This window comes from Acanthisitta chloris, unplaced genomic scaffold (assembly GCF_000695815.1).
Source record: "Acanthisitta chloris isolate BGI_N310 unplaced genomic scaffold, ASM69581v1 scaffold11278, whole genome shotgun sequence".
In the NCBI taxonomy this organism is placed as follows: Eukaryota; Metazoa; Chordata; class Aves; order Passeriformes; family Acanthisittidae; genus Acanthisitta; species Acanthisitta chloris.
In genome coordinates, this window is record NW_008685398.1 from 13,037 (window position 1) to 39,320 (window position 26,284).

General features: G+C 38.3%; 1 protein-coding gene across 1 annotated transcript in view; it reads right to left on the reverse strand.

Moving 5' to 3' along the window:
• LOC103807035 (dedicator of cytokinesis protein 2-like) overlaps positions 1-26,284 on the reverse strand; it is a gene marked incomplete at its 3' end in the record, with an annotated part of 60,917 nt that overhangs the window by 12,047 nt on the left and 22,586 nt on the right. The window contains exons 5-15 of the mRNA XM_009079753.1: positions 22,215-22,315; positions 22,058-22,116; positions 21,021-21,169; positions 14,656-14,741; positions 9,508-9,664; positions 8,553-8,593; positions 7,054-7,144; positions 5,914-6,033; positions 3,479-3,568; positions 2,128-2,232; positions 605-746 (exon numbers count right to left, since the gene is read on the reverse strand). Of these exons, the coding sequence (XP_009078001.1) occupies positions 605-746; positions 2,128-2,232; positions 3,479-3,568; positions 5,914-6,033; positions 7,054-7,144; positions 8,553-8,593; positions 9,508-9,664; positions 14,656-14,741; positions 21,021-21,169; positions 22,058-22,116; positions 22,215-22,315 (1,141 nt within the window). The remainder of the gene's footprint in view (positions 1-604; positions 747-2,127; positions 2,233-3,478; positions 3,569-5,913; positions 6,034-7,053; positions 7,145-8,552; positions 8,594-9,507; positions 9,665-14,655; positions 14,742-21,020; positions 21,170-22,057; positions 22,117-22,214; positions 22,316-26,284) is intronic.

The following is a 26,284-nucleotide window of genomic DNA, read 5'->3' on the forward strand; positions in this document are numbered from 1 at the left end:
CAGGTGATACCCAAGTGCAGTGTCAGTCAGAGCAATGTTCACGGAAGACATGAATTTAATAGCAAGACACAACAGCTAAGAATGTGAGGTAAGAGACAATTTGCTGCTTTAAGCTTGGCCAATTCAAGTGTGTGTCACTGGTTTTGCCATTTAAAAAAAATAAAGGCAAACCATGTATGAACTTCAATGCATTTTCTTCCCCCAAAGGGTTGTCAAGCCCTGGCACAGGCTGCCCTGGAGAGGGGATGAATCACCATCCATGATGGAATTGAAAAGACCTGTAGTCATGGCACTTAGGGACATGGTTTAGAGGTGAAGAAGGTTTATGGCTGACTCAGATTTAAGGGTCTTTTCCAATCTAAGTGATACTAGGATGACTGAAAGAGACAGACTCCCTAGAACTGAGGGAAGCAGGAACTGACATCTTAGGAACAAACCATAAAAGACATGGAGGACATGTAAGTATAATTGCAAACTGAGCTGGCCCACAAATAAACATTCATCCTTTTTAGGAAACAATTATTTCACACAGATAAACTCTGGCTAAAAACAAGGTTTCCCCAAGCCACCTTCATTCTGTAATCTCCCATGAGTTCAAGGATACATTGACCAGGAGAGTTTTTCACACTCTCTCCAGGTGCTGCAGTGGTGTTCATCTTCTCTGCACTGGGAAACTGACTCATCAGCTGTGCCTGGAAATCCTCTCTCCTCTCATATTCCTTCCCACGATAGATGAACACTTTGTTCTGCAAGGAATAAAGAGCTGATTTCTTGGGCTGTATGATGCTGAGGCAGAAGTTACAGATTCATCGTTTTCAGCACAAAGACATGATGGTCTCTAGGACTTTGCAAAGAGTGTTACTGTTTTCTGAATATTAATCACTGTGATGCCAAACACCATTTTGACCAGGTGCTAGAATGCAGCACTGACTCTCCACAGACCCAGGTCTCAACACTTTAATGCTCAGGAAACAGCAACACTGGTGTAATACTAGTATATAATTTCATTATTTTCCCAATTTTTTCAAGGCAGGTTTGCCATTTAAACCTGGGAAAGCAGGGGCTCTTGTTGCTTTTGAAGTGTGAAGGAAGCTTCCTATTCACTGCTGCATGTAACAATTTTGTTTTAACAATAAAACAAACTTTTCAGGTTAGTTTTATGCTCTAAGCTCATTCACTGCTTTGGTTAAAAGAAAGCAATGACCATTTAAAAAAAGTATAATCCTGTTGTGCACAACTTCCTAGGTTTGTCAGGTTTCTTGGAAAAACAGACCTTTTGGAGGCTTGATTTCTCACATGGTAGTCAAAAATGGAGAAAAGTAAAGAAAACAGAGTAGATTAAGCATATATTGAATAAAACCAGTTTTAACTCTCCATAGTTTTCCTAAGATAGAAATTAGCTGTTGCCATTCAGGAAAAAACTTAGAGCAATACAAGACAGTTGGCATGAACATGTCAGCTCAATGCATCTTAGAGATAAAAAAACCCAATCTGAACGTTAGTCATTATGGGGAAGACAGGAAATCAAGTAAGAAACATCAGTATTACACTGAACAAATTCATAGTGGACCCACACTTCAAATCCTATGTAGTCTTCTTGTCCTACAAGGTCATGATCTGGAAAACGGACAGCAAGGGAACCAGAATGTTCCATGTATTTCCTTTGTAGCTGAGAGGCAATGGAAATCTGAAATTCTTGTCAGCTCATGGCACTAAAAATACCACTCTCAAGTGAAACAGAACTTTGGATTTACTTTGAACACAAGTGAGTTAATGATGTTCTGCTAGCTAGCAACAACCTGTGAGGAGACCCACCTAAGAAATATGAACCAAAAGAGCTGCCCAGAACAAATTACATCATATTGCTGCATTTGGCTCTCATACATCAGCTTCACTATAAGATATATCTTCTAGTTTCCAAAATCAGAGAGAACCAACTTAAAAGCATCTGAAAGCTTTCCATGCATATTCTGACAAATAACAATTCAGATTTTGGCTACAATCCTGCATGCAAGCAAAATAAAATCCATGCTAACTATCCAGCCAGTCACCTGCATTAGCCAAGTGCACTCGTGTTTGGAAGCACATGAAAATAGATGAAAAAAGTGAGAATATAAACAAGTTTACCCTTAGAAATGTGGGAAATCCTTGGCCGTAATACCCAACAGCAAAATAGTCTGGTTTAGGTCTCAGAATTTTCATGATGTTTTCATAGAACTTTGCTTGCTGAATCTGAAAGCAAAACCAACTGTAATTAGATGTGTTTGGGGTTTTTATCTGTTCATGTTTTAGTCTCTACATCAGCACTACAGTACACACTACAGCTAGTGGTGGTTCTGCAGGAGCTATCAATTATGAGTTGATAAGCTATAGCAACAATCAGCACACATGACACTGCTGAGGGACATTAAATATTGTTTACATTTATATGCAAATAGAACACATAGCTAAATTTGTGTGGCTTCATCTTTAATTATCTGACTGTAGAAGCCCTTAATTTAGTAATGTAAAAAGAGAAAAGCAAACACCAAAGTCACACTTGGCAACTGCTGACATTACTGAATTAATATATTTGGAAAAACTCTTTGTCTCAAATGTTTCTTGGTATGGATCAACTGAAAATTTTGCCCTAGCATCAAGCCAAGGGCACAGACCATGTAAAGGGCTTAGAACAATTCCTTCCATAAGATACTAAGTGTCATTTAGGTGTTACACCTATGGGAATGCAGCACTGCAACTTAAATGGAACTGGATAAATAATGTCTTTGAGTTTATTATACAAGCAGGTTTTTTGAGCAAAGGAAGTTTTCTTTATACACAGCACTGTTCAAGAACATTATGGTTTGATTCTTTGTGGAAGATTCAGGGATATCTATTGGCTGAGCCCTAAACATCTATTAAAAATCATGTAAGTGCAATCTTGGGAGTGGAAAAAAAGGAGGTATGTAGGGGAGGAGATCCTTTTTAGATTGATTCAATTTTAATGAAAACAAATAATTGAACATTTAATCTTCCTTTAAAATCTTCCCTCTAACCTTTGGACCTAGTGCTGTAATACTTGCACAGTCCTGATTAGTGTAGAACTCTTCAGGCTTGTCAAGATTTGAGTTCCTAAAATTTACAGAAAAATCTCAGGGAGAAAAATTTTTCCTGGTGCTTTTTTTACCCTAAAGCAGTACAGAGGCCTCAAACTCCTGTTATATTTCATTTAAACATGGCCTTTAAATGGCCCCATGTTTATTTAACCTACAGAAATTTCAAAATACCTCAACAAACAGATGTCCATGCAACTTTAACCAACAGTTCTTTATGAATCTCTACTGTACCACTGGATTGTGACAGTGAAACAGCAACTCTTCGACAAAAGAATTAAAAATCCCTTGTAGACAACAAGCTTATAAGCAGCTCTGTCATCTGATAGCTGAAAAGTGCTAATTTCTGTGGCTGCAATAATTTGAAGATCTGCATATAATCTTACCAGGTTTTGACTTAGAAGTTCATAGTCAAAAACTTCCTTTTCATATTGCTCTGCAAGTTCTTTGCATAAAGCTATGGCCTCTTCCCACATCTGCAATGCAATCACACAGTCAAAAAGGAAATCCAGTATGAACAAACAAGTTTTTAATGCATCACAGTTTAACTACAGTTTTATTGATTATGCTATCTTGAAAGTGCAGTCATTTATTAACTATGCATTTAGAGTGGAACACTCAAAGCAATAATAAACTTTAGGAAAGCAGATTAATGTAAAAAATAAAAGTGTTTTATGATTCATTACAGGAAGGAATAAGTAAACCTACTTTATTCTTAGAATGAGATTTTTTAAAAAAAATCACCTAACCTTTAGATACATTAGAAGAAAAGAGTAAATCACTGAGGTGATAACATTCAGAGCATAGCCCAAGCAGAGCTGAGTGTATGAGGGGACTGACACCTGCCTGTCCTTAAAACAACCACACCACTGTACAAAACATCCTGCAGCATCCAGAACAGCCTTGCACACCACAGCTCTCCTAGTCAGCTGAACAACTACGTTTCTAAATTGCCACTTGCCCAGAGTAGTAACTTGTTTCTTCCCACACAGTTTCACAGCTGCCCCTGACAGTGACTGTGAGGAACTGCAGAGCTGCACTGGGAACACCAGGACAGCTTTTCTCATCTGCTGTAGGTACTTTGTGTAAGAAGCACAGAAGTGTTCTTAAAGCAGGGACAGTCTCCCTCTCTTGAGGGCATTTCTCAGATTCTGTCAGTCTTCTCCTCTGTTCAGTGTGCTGGTTTGAGCTGAAGTAGAGTTAACTTTCTTCATAGAGGCTAATATGAGGCTATGTTTGGGTTTTGTGCAGAACACAGAGTTGATAATGCAGAGATGTTTTTGTTATTGCTGAGCAGAGCTCACACAGAGTCAAGGCCTTTGCTGCTTTCCATACTGCCACACTGGCAAGGAAGTTGGGGATGCATGGGAGACTGGGAGGAGACACAGCTGGGACAGGTGACCCAAACTGATCAAAGGGATATTCCACACCATATGACATCATGCTCAGTATATAAGGTGGGAGGAAGAAGGAGGAAGGGGGGACATCTGGAGTGATGGTGTTTGTCTTCCCAAGATCCATTACGTTTGATGGTCCCTGCACTCCTGGAGATGCTGAACACCTCCTGCCCATGGGAAGCAGTGAATTAATTCCTTGTTTTGCTTTGCTTGTGTGTGCAGCTTTTGCTTTCTCTATTAAACTGTCTTTATCTCAACCCATGAGTTTTTGTAGCTTTTACCCTTCTGATTCTTTCCCCCATCCCGTTGGTGGGGGAGTGAGTGAGAGGCTGTGTGGTTCTTGGCTGCTGCTGGGGTTAAACCACAACACAGAGTCAAGGACAGAAAGGGGTTTCTGAGCACTTCTCTCTGCTGATCTAAGGACATTGGCAGTCACATATTAGGATCATTTTCACATGATGCCATTGAATATATAGGCAAGGTAGTTCTGAACCTGGCAGCTGGGCTCAGCTGCTGCAAACCTCCTCAGAAGTCTTTGAGGAGAGCCTGAATGCTAGGGATGCTAGGTAGAGCAGAAATCATGATTTGGTTATCCTGCTACAGTGGGTGGGCACTGCTACAGTGTAGTTATTTCAGATGCCAACAAAAAAAAAACAGAGAAGTTGAAGGTGAAGTACCAAAAACTTTCTACCTTCTGAATTACAGGAAGGATTTTTGTGAGGGAGCTATGCCTTTATTTTGCAAGAAGCAGTAATGAATTGCCTTCCCCCTTCATACCTTTGGCTGCAGCTGAACAAGATATAATGACTTAAAGGTCTTATTGGGTCACGAGATTAATTATCCAGCAGTGCACAATTTTCCCCTGCTTTCTAGTTCTTTGCTTTATTCCCAAAAATCTCAGCTCTACTGTCATTGTACTGACAGGTAATTTTATTAACAGGCCTTTTTGGTTGGCTTTTTTATTTTTTTAAATTGAACAGAACTGAGAGAGTCGACTACTGCATTTTCAGTTTGGGATGCACATCTCAGTCTTCTCTGAAACAAATATGTCCATTTTGAACTGTCTCTTTGTTTTGGAGATAAGGTTCAGAAATGGAATCTCTGTAGTCCATATTCTTTTCCTAGTAAAAGGAAGTATATTCAATGGGGGGTTTTATATTTTATTAGTGCCTGGCATAGATGCTTGTGACAGTGAATATAAATCTTAGTCCTCTTTCTTTGTGACTGTGGTTGTTAAAAGAACATGTTCCTGTGGAACATATATACTCTGGGAATAAGCCTTCAGGACACAATTTTAACTTGACCCACATTTCAAAGCAGCTTTCCTACACAAACCCTTTATACAGAGCAGATTCGTTAAACACTACTACACAGAGCAGCACAGGGAAAAGAGATTTGGCAGGAGAAGAACTCTACAGACTTACCTTTCCTTTATCAAAGTATTCTATGATCTTCTCATATAAATTCTCTTTCAAGTGTCGATAGGTCTGTGAGCACTGGAACTCTGTTGACATGACTTGGGGCACACACTGCTCATCTGACCACTGAGAACAAGAACACACCAAAAACTATAAAATTTTGGAGTTCAAGGGTTCACACCCAAGTCCCCCATCCTCAAGGTCTGGTTCCCTGGACTCCTCTAAGTGTTTTCTTCCCAAGTCATTTTTACCCATCCACAAAGCAACTGGGAATGGCACAGGGAATGCATTCACTACCTCTTCAGACATGTGCTGTGTTTCATGTGACAAGACATTGTAAAAACCTGTTTTATTTCCTGCCCCCACCCAAAGATTTTACATAAAGATCTATGTGAGAAAATTAGTTCATTCTATTTCAGTGGTATCATCTTGACTAACTTGGTTATGATTTTTTGTATTAAAATATTTCATGTACTATTATCTTAGTCTATAGCAATACACAGAAAACACTGAATGGATTTGTATGATTAGAAAAATCAAAATTAAGCAAAATTGCACTGTGGAAACCCAAATTTATATGGTTCTGCTCTAAAATAAATTCCCTAAGAAATCTCAGATTTTTGCTGAAGAACATTTAAATTTTGAATGTTCCCCTGAAATGAAAATGTATCTTACTATTTCTATTGATAATGTCAGTTACAAAGAGAACAGACATTAGTTGCAGTGAAAAATAAATATCATGTACAAAAGAAAGCAAACATAATTTGGTCGTGTGATCCATATTATTTAGATGTCCCCCTGTGATAGCTGGAAAAAAGCTGTTTAATAAATGTTATGTTCAAGATAGTAAGAAATTAGCAAAATGAAAACCACATTTGCACACAATGTTCTCATTATAAAGGAAAACTATTTTTGCTACAATATTTAGTTTAAGCAATATATGGCTTTTACTTACCTATTGAAAATACAATTTCAACAGTTAATGTTAATTCTGTATGACCTACTGCAGTATTTGTAACTAGAAACTTGAACATCCCTATGGAAAATAACTAATATGCAGTAAATCAGAGATTAAGACAGTCACTGTAATATATAAACTTGAAAATTGCAAAAGCTTAATTACATATTGAGTTTAGAAAATCTAACCTTCAAGAGCCACGTATGGAGCAGAAGGGTATATGCTGCTTCTGTGTAATTCTCACAATCTAAATGAAGATCTCGCAGTTTATACAAATACCTGATAGAGGAGAGAGCAAGGATTAGACTAGATATTGACATGACTGGAATACTGAGTATCAAAAAAGTTCCAGATAAAAAGAAACTCCATAGATGTCATGCAGTCACTCCCCAAAGAGTCTTCAAGGACACTCTGAGGGGGGTAAAGCTCTGTGCATTTGTTCAGACTTTCTTGTGTTCTTTTTGTATACCGAAACTTCGTGCAAAAAAGGAGGAGGAAGAACCACTCTCCTTCTGTGAACTGCTGACAGCTCCACCTTGAAGAGGAAGAACTACTAGACTCAAGGTCTAATTCAGACCTCTGAGTCCATTATTCCTGGACTGTTACTCAAGGCAGTTTCTTTTCCCCATAGCACTTCTCATGTGCAGGTACACATTTATGTATGTAGATGCAAGCACAACAGGGAACACAGGGTAAAGGAGAAAATGTAAAATACCAGCCTGGAAAGACACACCAAGTGCCTGTAGAACTTGGAAGTTGTTAGGGCAGAAGAGTTGTTCTAAGTTAAATGTTCCCACTGTTCTCCTTGATCCCTAAGGCAGCATTGCTCCTGCCAGCACAACCACTGTCCATCATGGGACTCCAGCTGCATCTCCTAAAGTCCATCCCATCCTCTTACACACAACAGGAGCTTCAAGACACAGGAGCTGTGACACCTGCTGGAGCAGTTCAAGGCAATCCCATCCCCAGCTGTCAACCTAACAGAAGATGTGTCCCCTCAGCAGTTCCTGCAGAGGGAATGCTGTTTTCCCCAGACATTCCTCTGACAGCTCCAGGTTTAGCCCTGAATCACCCTCAGAGCTCAGAGCTCAGAGCTGGGACTCTGGGCTTTGTTCCACACATTTTATGAAAGAGAGAAGAGGCAGGAAATTTGAAGCAGATCTGCTGCAGCTTGTATGCAAAGCACTTGGAGATGGTAAGATGCTATGTCATAGCTGAAGGAATTTGCCAGTGGAGCTATAGCTCTTACAGAAAATGCCTCACCAGTAACCCTGCTGTGGGTGGTTGCATATTGAGACTTGGCAGACTAAGCCATTCTACAAAACTAGAATGTTTCTCTGCCATTCTAAATGTATGATACACTCTCCCTCAAACCTCAAATCTAGCTGCATTTTCTTACTTTTAAACAAAAAACAAAGCAACAACAATAAGAAAAAAAAGAATGTTGATTTGATCAACTAAAAGTTAATTCTTGTGGGAAGAAATGCTGCTGCTGAATACATATCACAGATTCCAAATTGCTGAAGGCTAAGCAAACAACATGGTAAGAATACAGATGAGGACAGGGCTCCCACAGAGTCACTGAATGGTAAACCAACATGAAGTAGAGAAATCCAAGTACAATGATAATACCAGAATTCACAAGACATTATTACCAAAAAGACCACCCACACCCCCCCTGCCATACCTGATGTACATCTCTTCACGGTTAATGTCCTTGTAGAAATTCTAGGGACACAAACATTTAAAAATTATCTCCTAATGTCTTTTCATAAAACACAAGATATATACATGTATATATACATGCTGAGGTTTTGCTTTTCTTGCTAGTTACACAGCATGGGAAATAGATTATTTACAGACTAACAGAAGTTGAAACCTGGAACTGCTACTTCAAATAATATTTCAATTAGTTATATATATATATATATGAGTGATTATACATACATACATATACTTCTCCTAGTCAATTAATTAAATCATTACTGAGTCTTTTTCTATTGAAGAAGAGGAAAATATAGTTTTCTAAATGCATTAACATAATAAAGTACATGCTCTGGCTATATTTGATAGCCAGAACAATGGTACAGAGAGTATGTGAGTGCAATACTTTAAAGCTGATAGAAGTTCCTCTTCAGTTTTGAGGAATTACCTGGTGGAGGAATCTCTGTATGTGATACCCTCATTACAAAACAGGGATAGAAAAATTACAGGGTGGCCTAAGACCAGATGAGAGACTCATATCTTGGCACCTTATTGCAAGTGTACCTTGCAGGTTTTTCCCCACATTTAGAAACTGTAACTGTTGAGCTGCTAAAGCAGCAAGTGGGTTAGTTCCTCATGCACAACTTGACTCTGGCAAAAGCCCATTGCTACATTAAGTCTATCACATGGTATAGGTATGTGAGCAGTAAACTTCCTTATCTATCCATAGAATCCAAGTGGATAGAATATACAAGTGAGTGGATGTTGCTTTCAGGCTTCTGGATATATCCATGCAAATAGATATAAAAATCTCTTGCTTCAGAGTTTAAAACACTACTGAGCCTTGTCACCCACTCTTGTCCCCAGCAAGATTTGCCTTCATTTTCAGTGAATGGATTCTAATGCTCTCCTCACACAAGAATCACACGAGAACCTACCAGCAGGTTCACGGTGCAGCTCATGCGATTGTCCTTGCTCTCATCGTTCATCACCGTGCGGTAATCCAGCAGCTTCTCCAGGAGGCCTTTAACCAGGCTGACAAACCTGTTCACCAAGGTGAAAATGCCAGGGTATTGATTGGCACACTCTGTAAGGCTGCAAAAAAACACACCAAAATGTCAGTACAAATCTGTGAAAATTAGTGGTCCTTCAGCTGAAAACTGTTTGGACCTGAAGGCAAATACTGAATTAGGGCTAAACCAACTGCAGAATGCATGAGAAATTCCCTTTGTGGGTCAGTAATTTAGACATCCAGAAGACAGATGGCATATAAATCAAATGAAAGAAAAGAAACACTTACTTTTCCTGTCTGAAAATTATTTGGAATTCAAAGGTAGACACACAGTTTCAGGACAGAGCAACCTACATCTGTGCTATCACAAACTTGAGTCTCTGGAATGCCACACTAATGCAATAAACACTGCATTTTTCTTTCCTCAGTATCTCACAACATAAAATGCAACAATTATTTCCTTGCCTTTATAGTTATGGGGGAGTAGAAAGTTCAAATTAACAAAAATGACAATTTTAAGTCAAAAAAATACATTCACTAACCAGACTTCATCAGAGGAATTTGCCCTTGAGAAATAAGCAAAACTGAACAATCAACTTGCTGCAGATTGAAAAGAGCAGCTTGAGCTCTTGATAAAAACAGAGGAAAGTGAGTTTTGTACATTGGCATCATTAGATTCAATTTACATTCACAAAACATTAGCATGTGCTGTTTCTATAAAATGCTGAAGTGATTTAGGAGTAGATATTTCACGTTACTATCAGAGCTTTGTTTTCAAAGCTTAGCTGTTGAAACACCATGAAGTGATTACCAGCATTAAGGATTATTCTCTTTCTTTGCATTAGAGCTTGTATCCTCTACCCAACAGTCTGGTTTTCCATTGTACCTTTATTTCTACACATATATCCATATATTTCACAGGTATATTTATAGATGCCTGGATTAGGTCTGGCAGAGACACAGTTAATTTTCCCCAAGTCAGCACTCCTAGTGCTGTGCTTTGTATTGGTACATGGGAAGGTTCTGACCTCTCAGTGCCCAGTTATCAATTGTGCTCTACATATTGTTTTCAAGACATCCAGGTAAAAAAAAAAAAAAAAGTTGCTATTATTAATCTTTTAAGTACATTATTTTGTAAAAACTTCATTATAAAATATTGATTTCATTAATTGCAAAAATAATGTTTTGACTCCTCATAATTATCTAAACCTTCTTCAGAAAGTACAGAATCAGGTTAGCTTCAATTGCAAAGAAATCCTTGAAGCTCTGGCCTAGAATGGAACTTCTGCAGAGTATCAGGCTCAAAGTTACAACTCAAGCAAAGTAAAAACAGCACCTAAAGTTTATTCCTTGTATGGTACAGCTCCAGCCAAGTGATTTTGCTGAGACAGAGTGTGTGTACATGGATGTCTGAAAGAATATTTATATTTTACAAGGTGTGACAGACAGAGGTTAACAGATAAAACCAGAACACTTGAATTTCTGTTGTCTGACTAGTCTGAACTGCAATATTTCAATAGCTAACTGAAACAGAGCTTATAATGCTAAATACACTGCAAATGGAAGGTCAGTGCTATAGGGGTTGAAGAGCTGACGACCGACAGAAGAGGCTGGAGAACACTAAATGATATTTGTGGAAAAGAAAGCAAGAAATCCTCAGAACCACACAGGAGCCTTGACTATTATACAGGACAAAATGATGTTATTTTATGGACATAAGTATCAGAAACAGCATAGGCACTAACAAAGGAAAGTACAGTCACCATTCAAGTGACTATTATGGATTTTTGCCCTAGGTTCCTTTGGATTGACAGCAAACAAGGCAGACCTATGAACATTACCTGATTGCACAATGAACACAAGTCACCAAGACATCACATTTCTTTCCAATACAAGTAGAAAAACATTGACATAAACCACTAGCTATTGCTAGGTCTCACCCAGGATATAGTACATAACTCCAGTCACTAAAGAAAGATGAACTGGAGTACACATAAAGGATAACTACAAAAAGAACAGGAGAGGGGAAGATTAAAAAAGTTTATTGCTCAGCTTTATACAATAATCCCAATAAAAAGGACCATAAAACTTCAGCAGATTTCCCCCCACCCAGGGAGGGAGCAGAAGAGAATTTTTAAACAGAGCTTGAAAAAAAAAAAAGAAGATTTAAAATAAAAAATATTTTCAATAAAGCTCAAGAAAACTGCATAACATAGGCCACTGTAATGATGGGGAATTGGAAAGCTGCCAAATGCTATTCTCTGTTGTGCCTATATTAATAACTGAAACGTGCCAAAATTCATTATCTGAGCCTGAGGACAAGTGGCACAACTTGTATTCACATAGCTGCATTCTCCTGCATTTCCCCAAACTGGGCAGCCTTGGCTACTCTGCCTATGGAGAACAGCCTCTGCTCTGTCCCATGTTATCCCAGATCCCCCTCAGTGCTGTCTGGGACAGCACTCACTAGTGCAGATTATAACCCCACCACAGGGCACACTAACATTTAGGAGTAGGAACAAACACAAGACAGTGCTTAATTAAACTTCCGCTGAACCTGTTTGGTTCATTGGGCATTGGCAAGTTCCCAGCACCCACCAGTGTGGGTAGGTGTTGGGTGCAGAGGTGAGCATCAACACACCAGATTGCTGCTAAATCTCTGCATTCAGGTGGCACCTGGAATTGCACAGGAATACAGACAGTTATAGGAAATGAGTTGATGAAAATATGTCCAAATGAATAATTGTGGGGCCCAGTTTCACTGGGTCTCCATCCAGTTGGAACAGGGAGTTGGGGAGAGAGGCTTGAAATCCCTGCATTGAAAGGTGTGAAGATAGGAAGATTTAAACCAAACCAACCAAGAGAAGAGCACAGGATCCTACCACAGGGAGGTCACCAACTCTGCTTCAACTGTACCTCTACAGGTGTCACTAACAATTTCAAGGATGGAACAAGAAATGTTATCTGGAGATAAGATGAAGTGACATCTCTAAGAATGTAAAAACCTTGAACTTGAAGCCTTGTAGAAAGTGGGACAGTACCAAGGGGTAAAAAATAGCTGTATCAAAGCAAGAAGGGCTCTTGGGAAGGCAGGGGGAGCAAATGTGCTGTAGTATGTTTGATGACACTATTGGACTGCACTGCTGAGAGATGAGGTTTAACCAGATAGTGCCAGTTCTCTAGAAAAATATCTGAATGCAAGAGTAAACTGCAGCTCAGAATGGGTAAACTTCATAGACTGTCATACACAAGATCTGAAGGAAACTTTGCTCTTTGCATTGACAAAGTCTCAGTTTGAATACTCTCTCCAGCTTTAAGGCAATGTAGTATATCAAATAGATGGAGACATTGTAGGAACATCCAGAAAACATTCCATATGATAAACTGAAATACTGGGGTTGTTTACCCCAAGGAGAAGACCAAAAGAAACTTGACAGCAACTTTCAAATTTGTTAAAAGCTGCTGCAAAAAGAAACAGAATAAATGATTCTTTATGTCCCCCGTGGGTAAAACAAGAAATAATTGGCTTAAACTGAAGCAAGGAAGATTTAGCATGGGTATTTGGAAAAAAACACTTATGGAATGTTTAGCACTGCAATAAATGCCCAGTGTGTCAGCTGAGTCCTCAGTGTCAGAGGTGCTGAGCTGCAGCAATGGCTTAGGCTGTGCAGCAGTGTGATTATCTTAATCTGGGTACTTGCAGACCTGGTCTGGGTCACACCAAGAGCCAGTCTGATACCTCTGGGCTATCCAAAGGATTGAAGCCAAACAGGAAACATTCAGAAGCCAAAAATTAGTTTCTAGCTCTCAGTTAATACACTTATTGCATGTTAGGAAGTGAAGAGGATATATCAAAAACTTCATCTGTCCATGCTCATGTGTCAATTTCAATTAATAATTTTATACTGCCTAAAACGTGTCAGTACTTCCATGTTTTTCAAGTCTGCCTTATTATATTTTATCTGTCTCTTCACAGGACATAAATTAAATTACAATGGCAAACATTTAAATTATGTTTGATTTAAATGAAGTTTCTATTGAATTTTACTATTTAATTAGAACATATATACATACTAGTTATGTAAGATATAACACATACATTATTATTATTTGATTATACAATTCAGTGCTTGCACTGAAAGTGAACTATTTTTCCATTGTGGTGTACCCAAAGCTTTTATGGTTCATCTGGTGAGGGATGTGACTGTTACCCCTGCAGAGAAATACAACACTCACAGGGCAGCAGACTCTGAGGGAGTAAAACACACACAAAACATTGCAAAGCCTCTATTGATTTTGTCAGGTAGCCAAAGTGCTACAGCACTTTTGTACTTAACTGTTAGATCATCAGTGCTTGAGAAAGTGTATGACGAGTGATGTACTTGCTCACTGCTACAGTCTAAGGCACAAAGCTAAGGACAAACTCTCAGACGGAGGCACAAGGACACCAGCACTGCCCAATACATCACACACCCAACCAGCCACAAGTGAAAACACAGCTATTCAGTCTGAGAGTAAAAATGAATGTGAGCATTCAAGAAGAGAAGGAGATGCTATATTGTATAGTCTAAGGCTTTGGGATTATCAGTAATACAGAACTACTTTGACTGGACCGTAGCACTTTGCAATATTCCCATTCCAGGATAGTCAACTTATGTAAATTCAGATTCTTGGAGCCCAATCTAGACATTGAGAAAAACAAGTAAACCACTTTAAAATGCCTTCTTGTTATTAGTGTAAATAAAACCAAGAAAGGTTATAAAGAAAAATGGGGAAAGACTAAATAGTGGGGATAATATCTGATTATGCTTGAAACTTGTATATAGAAATGCAGGTGAGATATAATTTCTTCATGACTTAGTTGAAGAACAAAATAATGAAAAGCAACCAGGAAAATCATTTCAATGAGTAAAACTACAAGTCAAACCAGGTATGCTGAAGCAGAATGCTATTTCTAGTCCTTTCATGAAAAAAGTTGCTAAGATTCTATTTCAAGTGAGGTTACCAACTTGACAAGTGGGAACAGTAAAACAAAAATATATCCTGAAGGCATTTATTCTTATGCACTACTTACATGGACTCAAACAACTGCATGTAGTGTTCATCCCCTCGTCCTCCTTCCACCTCATGATCCAACTTCAAAATGATTTCATTTTCAAACTAAGAAAAAAAGGAAGAAATCAAAACACTGAGCAGATATCCAGAGGTCAAACACATTTCCACATGGCATAAAAAATGTACCTTATATGGTTATGCAACATATTCCCAAGCGTTAAATGCTTGGGTATGTTCTAGTCTGGGCTTTTAGCACAGCTGAAAGCCTGGACATGCACTTTCCCTAAACTTGCCTTGCATGTGAGCATTCTCTGAGAGGCAGTGTGAGACAGCAACCTCAGAGTCCTTGTGCAGCTACAGCCATTCTTTGTTCCCATCCAATTAACCCTACCATCTTCAGAAGACATGGGAAAGATCTACCCCAAGGCTCTTGACAAGACATTAACACACCAAGAGGCACAGAGAAGGCATTAGTGGAGACCTACAGTGAAATAAAGCTCTGTTGCTTTACATCTAATTATCTAATTATTAAAAGCACTGTAAAAATGACAGACTTCATTACTGTGCTAACACAGCAACTTTTCACGTTTTTCTTTCATACAAAATTTGACACATTTGTCCTACATGAATAATTCTGTTTCTCCCTGGAGAATTTCTGTCTAATTGAAAGCTTTGGCAGACTGGGATCCAGATCATCCCATCAGAGAACCGGAAACCTTTCACAGCCAAAAGAATTACTGCAGTATTTTATATGTGGTACTTTCAGATAGCTGCGATGCAAGATATTTTACCTTACTCAAGTATATCCTCACCAAAATGTTCATCCCAGAGCTACATAGAGGAAAACAGTCCTTCCCCTTAGAACACTGAGCAGGTCACACAGCTCTTTAGATGTGCTTCGAAAGGGACAATTCCTTCAGTTGTAAAGAACATGACATTCTAACTAAAGTATGTTACTATACGTAGTTCCTGCAAGTAGGTCACGATTCAAACTCTCCACCTAGAAACATTACTCAGCATTTCTCAAGAACAAAGGCCAAACATTCCCCATTTTTCTCCAGCATCCAGCCCAGATCTACTGGCCATCCTGATCCTGGAAACCAATCTTTAGACAGAACACTGAAGTGGCTGTTGCTTGTTTCAAGGAGCTTTGAAACAATGTCTTGAGCAGCCAAATTTCTGTACTCCTCACAAAGAGTAAAAGCCTCAATGCAGAGAAGCAGGCAGTACAGGCACACTCCTGTTCTGCAGACAGGACAGGAGCAAGGAGCAATTTCCACCACTTCATATTCCTCAAACCAAGTCAAAACAACAAAACCAAAACCACGGCATCAATGTGTGTAAACAAAATTGTTCATATGATTATAATGCAGCACCAGGCAGGGAAGCTTCAAAGGGAGATAGCTAAACACTTCCAGGGGGTCAATGTGACACACAGGAACTTGGATACAAGTTGTGTACATGCCATAACAAGCTACAGACAGGTGACTTCTCCAGCCCAGCACCAGGTACAGCATAGCTTAGGATGACTGAGCAGGAAAGCAATGCACATGGTAACATGAATAGCTCTAGAACAGAGATATTGACAACCAACAGGTAAAATATTCCACAGCTTCGATGAAGGGGAAAATTGAGAAAATATGTTTCTATTTATTACTCGTGAGATGCCTACACATAAAAGGTCACAGCTGAGTGTGAAATTGCAGACCTTAGAGTATATGCACATGACAAACAGACAGCAGCAGAGGCCTAGGTGAGATGCCTACATATAAAAGGTCACAGCTGAGTGTGAATTTGCAGACCTTAGAGTATATGCATATGACAAACAGACAGCAGCAGAGGCCTAAATCCAGCAGCACCAAGCAGCACGTAACCATCCAGCATTTCAGCAGAAGTCAGCAGTAAATGTGGGACATTTAACTCTACAGTGCTTTTCAAGAGTCTTCATCACTTCATATCTCAGTCTCCATTGAAGAACCACTTCCCAAAATGTTCTCAGAGAAAAGTATAAACTGTTCAGCAGAAACAGCAAGACCCTTCTCTGATTTGAGTACAAGGAAAGGAGTACTATATTAGTACTATTTCTTAATTATATTTATAGGAGTGTCAAATAAGAGAGTTTTTTCTGTAGAGGCCAAAAAGAATTTTGGTTTGTTTTTCAGCTCTTGGTCCTGTTACTTGCAGGTTTTGATGTCTGATATGAATTTTTATTCTAATTACAAATAAAAAGTTAAGGATTGCCAGTAGTACATATTTTATCAATACTAGAGAATAAAGAACTATCATAGCAGGAAAAATAAAGTTACTCTTCCTGGTCCAGACCTTACAAGACATTTCAAAGGCTCTGAATCAATTTCTATGTGCAAGCAGTATGTGTATTAGTGTATATATCTGTATTGGTAACATGGGGAACACAGGTGAATGGCAGTTTCAGGATAAGGAAACATTCAGCAAAAACATCTAATCTAGCCATTTTCTATTGCTGAAGTCTGTGGACTTACTGCAGTAAGACAGAAATCTGTGAATACAGTGCAAGTCAAGCACCAGTTAAAAATCATCCACCTCTCAAATCCCTCCTAGTACTTATTCAGCAGGTAGAGAATTGATTACTCCTCGAAGAGGCAATAATTTCACATTGCTGGATCTGAACAGAAAACCTCTTCCTAAGCATCTTTCCTGCAGTTTCTCAACAGGCTGCAAAATATCAGTTGCTTAGATCTAAACAAATAAAAAGCTGGCAGAAATATAGGATAAAATTTCAATGTTTCTGTGCCAAAATTAAGGCCTGAAAAGAGCATTTCTCCTCTAACTTAAACAAAGTGTGCCTAATTGTCACTGGCATCAATTTAGCTTTGAAACCACCTGCTGATCTGTCTAACAGATCCAAAGAACACCTCTGAACACACCTCAATACCAGACTAAAGAGCATGTCCATGTTTCTCTATGGAGCTGTCTGAAGTACCAGGCCATACAAACATGGTTTCTGCTGCTGGGATGATCTCACATCCTTCTGAAATCCTTCTGCATAACAAAATTTCAAGAACTGAGAGCAAGAAATATCGCTATTGACAGCAATGATCACCCGCACGTGCCAGGGGAGCTTGCTGAGAACACAGTCACTCATTCAGTAACCTGTTAGAACTGTTAGCTCAGAATGACACGGCACTGCTTACTAAGAATCAACATCTGTCTTCTAACAACAGGTCTGTGAGACCCAGAATATGCCATCAGACAGCACTGTTTTCTGACACAGTCCCACAGCAGTCAGGAAGGAAAGCAAACACAGAAAACCTCCCCAGATGGCTCCAGCAATTGGCAGAACCCATGAGAGATCCTAAACTGAAAATACCAAACACAAACAGAACGACCTATATGAGCGAAAATATAACACAGATGAATTAATCTTTCCTAAGCCAAGTTAAATCTATAATGCAACTCAAATCCATGTTTGTTTCAATGATATTTTCATTTACTCTGCAAAGAGATATTTTTTGATTTTGACTTTTTTTTCAAGTTTGGTTTGTTTTTTTCTTTCTCCATTTTTTTAAGCAAGTCTTTTCTATCTCTTAGACTCAGATTACAGTTAGAACAAACAGTACAAAGTTGCCTAATGATGTGTCTTGCTTTAGGAATTCTTCCTAAAATGCACAGCCTGATCTTTCAAGGGAAGGTGGGTTATCAGCATTTGAGGGATGGGACTTTAACAGCATGTGTCCAACACATCAGCAATGAGCTTCCCTTTCTATTGGAAGGAAAAAAGCATATATTTGCAAGACTAATTTTATCCACAGACACGGAAAGTAAGTTGGATAAACTGCTTTTCCAAGATTCCTAGCTCTCCGAGCTCATGATAGACAGAGCCTTGATGGCTAAAATTAGTAGATATTAATGGCTCCCTCCCTACATCTTCAATTAAAGTGAAAATTACAAGCTTATATAACACTGCTCTGGGTGAATGGAAGTTACATGTGCAAAGTAGAAGAAGAAATTGCAAGAGAATATCTTACTGTGTCATACACCTACATACAGATTCCAACCCGTTATATATATGCATAGCATGTCACTCTTGAGATTACCACAGGTGGAATTTTGCTTTCTCTGGGATCAGATGATTTCCCAGAAACAGCTAAATAAAATAAAACTCCTGCTTGGTAAATTTAAATAACTTCATATCCTTACTGCCCTCGTATTGTATGCACAAAGCAGGACACAGCCCCTTGAGGGAGCCTCAAGATAACCCATGTGTCTCCCAGAAGGAAGCAGGTGCTGCCAGCACAGCACCACAGCACGTCAGGGGCAACAGGCTCTTTGGTAAAGTCATTAAACCATGTGGGAAGTACCAGACAAGCTCTGGTTCCAGAGCTGGTACAGGCTCAGCTTGTAAAGATGTTTCTGTTTGTGCCATTTCCCTCTCTCTCATTAGAGAAGATTCAATTAGAAATAAATTATTTATTGTTAAAGCTTCACAAAATTCTGTGTTGACTGAATGTCACTCTGAGCTCCTGAGTGCTCCAGACACTCCTGAAATAACATGTTATCCTTTTCAAAATTTTATATTAAAGATCCAAGAAAATATCCTTTATACCACTAAATGTCAGTTTGTATGTCAAAATTGTCCACTAGCTAAAGCTAAAGTTTATGACTTTGTGCAGCCAATAATTATCCATTCATATTATTTCCCCTTTTAATTTAAGATGGTAATGATTTTAAACCATAAAACTGAATGTGCCTTTCCTTTAAAATGTATATTTTAAAAAACTTACCAGAATGGGCAAACTTAGAGAGGCAAGTTTATTTATCTTAATTACCTCATCCATAGGATAGGAGGGGATAAACCCTACAGTTCTTCACCAGTAAATGATCTCAGTTTCTAAAGCAGAACATCAGAATCCAATGAGACTCAACTGCCCAATTATGAAATAGTTTTTGTGCCATCTGATAAAAACTACCTCTTATTCTTAAGCTTCAATAAAACAAATATCCTTGTTCCTTGGCACTGTAAAATGCCACCTGAAACTTATTCATATTGGCATGAGAAGTGCTTTAAGGGTCAGTGAAGTGTCTGGCATCTTCCAGGCTCCTAAGCTGCTGTTCCTGTTAATCAGGCAGTATGACTGATGAGTTTTCAGGATTTCTGGTCTGTACAGATCTGTGTGTCTCTCCCAAGAGATGAGGTATAAGCCATGAGCAGGAAAACATTTTTAAGAAGGCAAATATAGGACTATCAGGACATGGAGGGAACAGATGCACAGAAACAAAGTGGTTTTTAATCTTGGCCTTGAACCAAAAGCTTTGCACTGTGGAATACAGACCAAAATGGAAATTCCATCTGCTCATTTGTTCCACACTTAGTTGACACAGAAATGCCCCAAATGATTTAAAGTATTAAACATAGCTGGGTACACGAGATATTTATATTTACATATGTCTAAAATGATGCTTTTTTGTTTGTCACTCACTCTTACACAGATTGTTCCGAATTAACTATTTGTGCAACTACAAAACTACCCTTACACAGATTGTTCTGAATTAACTATTTGTGCAACTACAAAACCTGAATATCCAATTTAAAATGTAGTGTGAACAGCAGTGTGCAAACATGGGATAAGGGGAGTCCATGCTCAAAGAGCTTGATGAGAATGGAGACACCAGATAGGGAAGAAAGTGATGGATCCTCATTGCCCAGGTGGATAGAGCAAGCAATGACAGGAGATTTAGATTACAATCCCAAGTGCCCTGTCACACCATCCTGTTTCTATTCCATCAATCAAAAATATTTCATACTTTTAATTTCTTTGTCCCTTTCAAAATGACTGCAGAAAACACTTCAGGAATGTCAGTTCTTCACAGTGGTTCTTTTTCTCACTACAAACATTTAGAAAAGTTATAGTTCCCTGGTAGTTGCTGGTACTGTGTAATTAACTATTCATTGCTACTTCTATCAGATACTACATATTAAAAACTGAAGTCTTGATTTATCAATGTCTCTGTTACAAGGAAGTGGGATAAGGAAAAAAGCTAGATTATAAAGGATCCCTAAAGGTCATTTAATTCTACCTCCTATTTACCGAAGGGCTGACTTCAGTGTCATGTCTTGTTGCTCAGAACCTTTTTCAGTAAAATTCTGAAAATTTGGATTAAGATCCTGCAATCTCTCTGGGCCCCTATTCCAGTGCCTTATTGCTGTCGTTGCAACAAAAGTTTTACTTAAGACCAACTAAATCCCTCTGGAGAGCCTACACTTGCTGCACAAAGCCATTCCTTGGGTTCTTAATACTTCGGATTTCATTTTCTGTAAGCAGAAAAGCCACACGAGACACATTTACTAGAAATACCAACCACATGACATTTCAATGCCTTTTCATACAGAGTATTTTTAATTACCTTTTTGAATTCTCCTGTCCTCTGATATTCACACAGCATCATGTCAAAGAAAATTGGGATCGTGGCTTTTCGTAGTTCAACTTCTGGAATAAGAGTCATTTCCAAGATGGGCCCAACCATCCCCGGAATAAAGCAAATTTTATTCTGGCCTGAAACAAATCACAAATTGAATGCATGACGAGGAAAAAAATATTTTTAGGAAAACATCTAGGACATGCAGTCATTAAAAGCAGTGTTTAAACCATCTATTTTGGTAAAGATTTACAACTCAGTCACTCCTGTCTGTTCCTTCCCAAAAGCTGAGAGATGTGACTGCCAGAATTCAGTGCCAGCAAATAGCACATTCACCAGCTGACTTGACATTTTCAGTGAATACTTGAGTTTTTCAGCTTTAGATATCTCCTTGTAAATATTTAGAGTAGAAACTAATAAATAAACCAAAGAACTCCTCAAATTCTATCAGAAGGAGAAAGCCCCATGGGAATGCCTCATGGTGTAACATTCTATCTGATGAAGGAGAAAACCATTACTTGCTTTCATTTTTTAACATCAGAATTGCAACCAATAAATCAAATGAACCAATGCATCAACATTGCAAACAGTAACAAAACCACTATCTAGGCAACTCAGTTCCTAAACCCACACAGAATTATCTTGTAGCACAACTGTTATATCAGTTCAATCCAAACAGGTTTCAAATCTGAGGCTCCTAATTTCTGGAACTGCAGGTTCAGGCTGAGCAGGAAAACTCATGGAAAATTTCTCAGGTTCTCCATTTCCACAAAATAAAGTTTCTGAAATCTGATTTGAGCCATGTTTGGAATCTGAGAGAAGGTTGTGAGTTCTCTTAGAAATAAAAAACTGGCAGTAGTCAAAACTGTCTTTCATGTCAGTTCCAAGCTTAATCACAGGAGTGACAACATATTTTAAGTTCAAATAGCAGAACTATTTACAAAAGCCCCTCATGTCAGATATTTTTCAATGAAACAAGAAATATGTGACAGGTTCAGCTGCAGTTAAGTTCACTTGCCACTCACCAAGTTTGTACCACATGTCACGGATAGCAAAGCCAATTAAACATCTCATATCTCCATATCTAGCAAAAAGAAATATGAAAAGTATTTTTACAATTAGCTTTCTCATGATTTTACTACAAAAATAAAGTTATAAGCTCAAGTAGATACTTTTGCTTACTTGTTCTGGATTTTGTTGTATTTTGCATGGGAAAAGTTTTCTAGCTGCAGTGAATCTTGGGTAATAAAAGCCACAGCCAAATGAAAATAGTTGTTCCACAGCTGTAAATTGAATATAAAGAAATTATAATAATTGGGAGGAAAGCAGGAATAATATTAAATGATGCATAATGCAGAATAATTTATGAAACCCAATGATGCAAGCAATATCAAATTTTTGCATTATGCAAAGATGTACATCATTAGTATTATGCAATTAGCGGAAAAGCAGGAACGATGAATTTTAATAACCACTACTACACATTGCTTTTAATAACACAGCAGCTGAATAAATATTGCTAAGAAAAGATTCACATGAGATTCATTAGCCAACAACATTAAACTCTGAACCATAGCAGGACTGGGGAAACACATTCCATGCTGGTGAATCTTAACAACTTGGAGCTAAAGGCACCAATGTAATTACACTGCATTTGAGCACCACTTCAAAAGGCATCTACTGTGTCCTCTTTGGATTCTAATTCAACAACCATTTGTATGAAATTCCAATATAATTTGTGAAGAGCTCTCTACATGAAAGGACAAAATACATCCCTAAATGACTACTGATAGTTTTGAGTCATGTACTTCAACTAGATGAAAACCCCTCACACTTGTAGTGCACAACCCTTCGTTCCTGATCCACACAATCAAAATGAAGTATTTGTCACATGCTAGAGATGGAAAGGGAAAAGAAATTGCTTGTTCTCCACACAATCAAAATGAAGTATTTGCCACATGCTAGAGATGGAAAGGGAAAAGAGAAACTGCACTAGGAAACACAGATTCAAGGAAGGAAATACTATTGTCAGAAGCTTTAAGCAATCAGCAACAGCAAACATCAAAAACTTAGGTGACCACTATCCCTTACAACCTGGAAAACTCTTGTGTGCAAATAACCAGGAGAAAAAGATACAGACACACAAAACCACACACAAAATCACAGACATTTCCCATAATACATTAAATTCTCAAACATCCTCTATAATGTGTAGAAGATCCTGCAGTTAATTCATTCCCACCCTCAAGGCTCAGCCAAAGCTCTCCTTAGCAGAGCTGCTCATTCCAAAGCCCTTAGGAGGGCTGTTCCTGTCTGGGAGCATTTACAGCCCAGCAAGCACAGCTGTCCCTGCTGCAGACACACCAACTCAACAGTACATTCTAATTCAGAGCCTTTTTTTCATCAGGATATCTGTTATTTATGCCCTGAAAGGCCTGTTTTCCTCTCTTACCAAATATTTTAAATGAATATTTTGTAGAGTTCTCAGCCCCTTGAGATGCTGTATTTATTGATAAGTAGGGCACACACTTTGCATGAGCCAATTGTACCAGTAAAGTGGAAAATTTCTCAAATTGTTCTAGATTATGGGGAGAAAAATGAAGCCTTATTACTAAAGGTAACGGTCTATTTATCTACTTAATAGATGCAAGTTCAGTGCCACTTTTGTCAGAGACATACCCTACAGCCTCAATAACCTTATTTATAAAATACATTTCTTTTGTCCTCAGACTACCCCAAAATGGCTGAAGAAATGGAATCCTTTGCATTTCAATGGCATATTCAAATTAAGGACTTGCAAGCTCGTAAGTACAAAAACCTATCTTTAAAAACCCTGTGAGGCAAAGTCATCTCTCAAAAGTAAAACCAGATAGAAACAGATTTTAAAAATGCAAGAAATTATTCTTATGAGACCAGTTTTGCTTTCTCTTAAGCCCACAATAACATTCCAAGATGTTCTGGATGTGAACTCCAGTGCTGAGCTGTCAGCTAGGAACAGAGCATGGGAAGAACAAGCTGGAGCTGAGAAGTGACCCTTCTCTGGGAGTTTTTATCAATTATTTATTGCCAACTCCTCCAGAGGTGCAGGGTGTGAGAGGCAGCACAGAGGCTCTCAGAGCATGGTCACCCTTCCAGGCACCACTGGATGGGCTGAGCATGGCACTGCCACGTGCTGAAGGCTCCAGGGCTGCCAGTGCCTCTGTACAGAGGCTACAGAACTTCACAGAGTTCTCATTCCCATTCTTCTCAGCAAACAGAAGGTGCCTTTCACCTAGGAAATGTGTCAGCTGCCGAATAGGAAAATGTGGAATTACTTAAGTAAGAAATTTGTAGCCATCTCACAAAGAAGATGAGATTTGGTAGTTATCCTTTAGAAATCACCCAGAAGTAAATGCTGCTGCCTCCTCCTTCACACACACCTCTGAAACCAAGGCCTCTTGTGCATTAAGGCCTCCCTTTAGCCATGGCTTTCCCTAAAGACATCATGTCTCGATCCTTTCTGATAATGTAGAAGAAACATGAAGTCTTCAAAAGCCTTTTGAATTTCTGACAAATCATTGCAGATGTTAAATGAACTCTGGCATTTCACAAAACACACAAGATGACAGTTTGGGGTTTATTTCTTGAAGTATTATGGTGAAAGCAAGCTCAGCCCCTTGAGACCAGCAACCAAAACACATTTCAGATGGATACTGGGCTCATTAGTTTGATTTTTGCAGAAAAACGACACTTAAAAACTTTCTGCAAGTATGCAGAATTGCAAACTTTGTGTAGTTAGCAAAGCTACTGAGCTAGGTTTGTTAGAAACAACCTTTTGGGATCTCTGAAAAACATTTAGAAGAACTGATACACTGATTTCTAGGTTATATGGCATCCTCAATGTGGTGAATAACTCAGCAAGGTTCTCTTTCGTATATTGGAATAGCTTTAGTCATCACTTAAAAATAAATATTTAAAAGAAACATCTATTTTTTACTATTTTTGTGAGTCTTTTGATTACAAATAATTACAAACAGATTAATAGCAACCTGTGTTTTAAATAAGCTGCTTAATGGGATCAACCACATTTACTGAAATTCAGCCCCAAAGACAGCACATACAGCTAGACTACACAGGCTTCACATTCCAAACCAACGTTCATGGAAGTTATTCTGCATTGTCTTTTAAACTATCACACACGGAAAATACAAATTGCTAAACAGGCGTAAGTGGAATGTAAAGGCTGAAATTCAGAATAACTCACTAACAGACAAACAGTAAAAAAATCAGTGGTGAGCATTGCATTCTGTTCTCATGGAATCTTAACAGATATAATTTTCAGTTACCATTTATTAATAAATTCTGCAAGTTACAAGCACGATATTAAGATCTTATTTCTCCACTGTGCAGACTGGTCATATCTGACAAAACACAAGCAGTGTTTCCTTTGATGTGGAAAAGAATATTAAGCATCTCTAAGTAAAGAACTGCAAAATTCCTTTGCGATCTCTGCCAGAATTTCTTGGCATTGGTTATGTTCTTCAAAAGGACAGAACAAAAAGTAGAAAATTTTCAGGTTAATAAGTTTACAGAGAAAGAAACACAGTCCATTATATAAACCAACAAAGGTTCATTTGATTCACTTTCAGTCTTTAAAGATTTTCATGTCATAATCACATACTCTTTGTTTTTGTCATGTGCTTCTGCTTAATAATGTAACTAAAGGAAAATACTTGCAAATAGTTTCTGCTTCAGACATCTACCATTCCCATGCTGGAAAACATCCCAAACCTCTTAAATGAGGCATTTGCAAATCCAGCAAAAATCAGTTTCATACATGCAAAATTTCGCAGAATTCATAGTCTGTGTATTTCTTTCCATTCTGAGCAATGGTCCAAAGATCAAAGAAATTTGTAGATGCACATCAAAAAATCAATTACCTACCACAGCTCACTTTAGGGAGACTCATCTGTTTGGTGGTAGAAGGATCAAAGATGAATTTTAAACTCTGAAGTTTGATAACTTTCAAATGCATAATATGATATATAATATATAAAAATACAACACTTCAAATATTGCCAGTACAGTTCAGGCTAGCTGAATTTTCCAGTGGTTACATTAACTATTGACTCTGCATCAGCCATGTCCTAGGGGGTTCTACAACATTTAGCACTATCAGACTTAGATTTTTGCACAGTACAGTGTGTATCTTTCCCTCTATATTTGCAATGCAGTGAGGAGTTTGATTTGGGGGTTTCTAAATGAAGATTGTA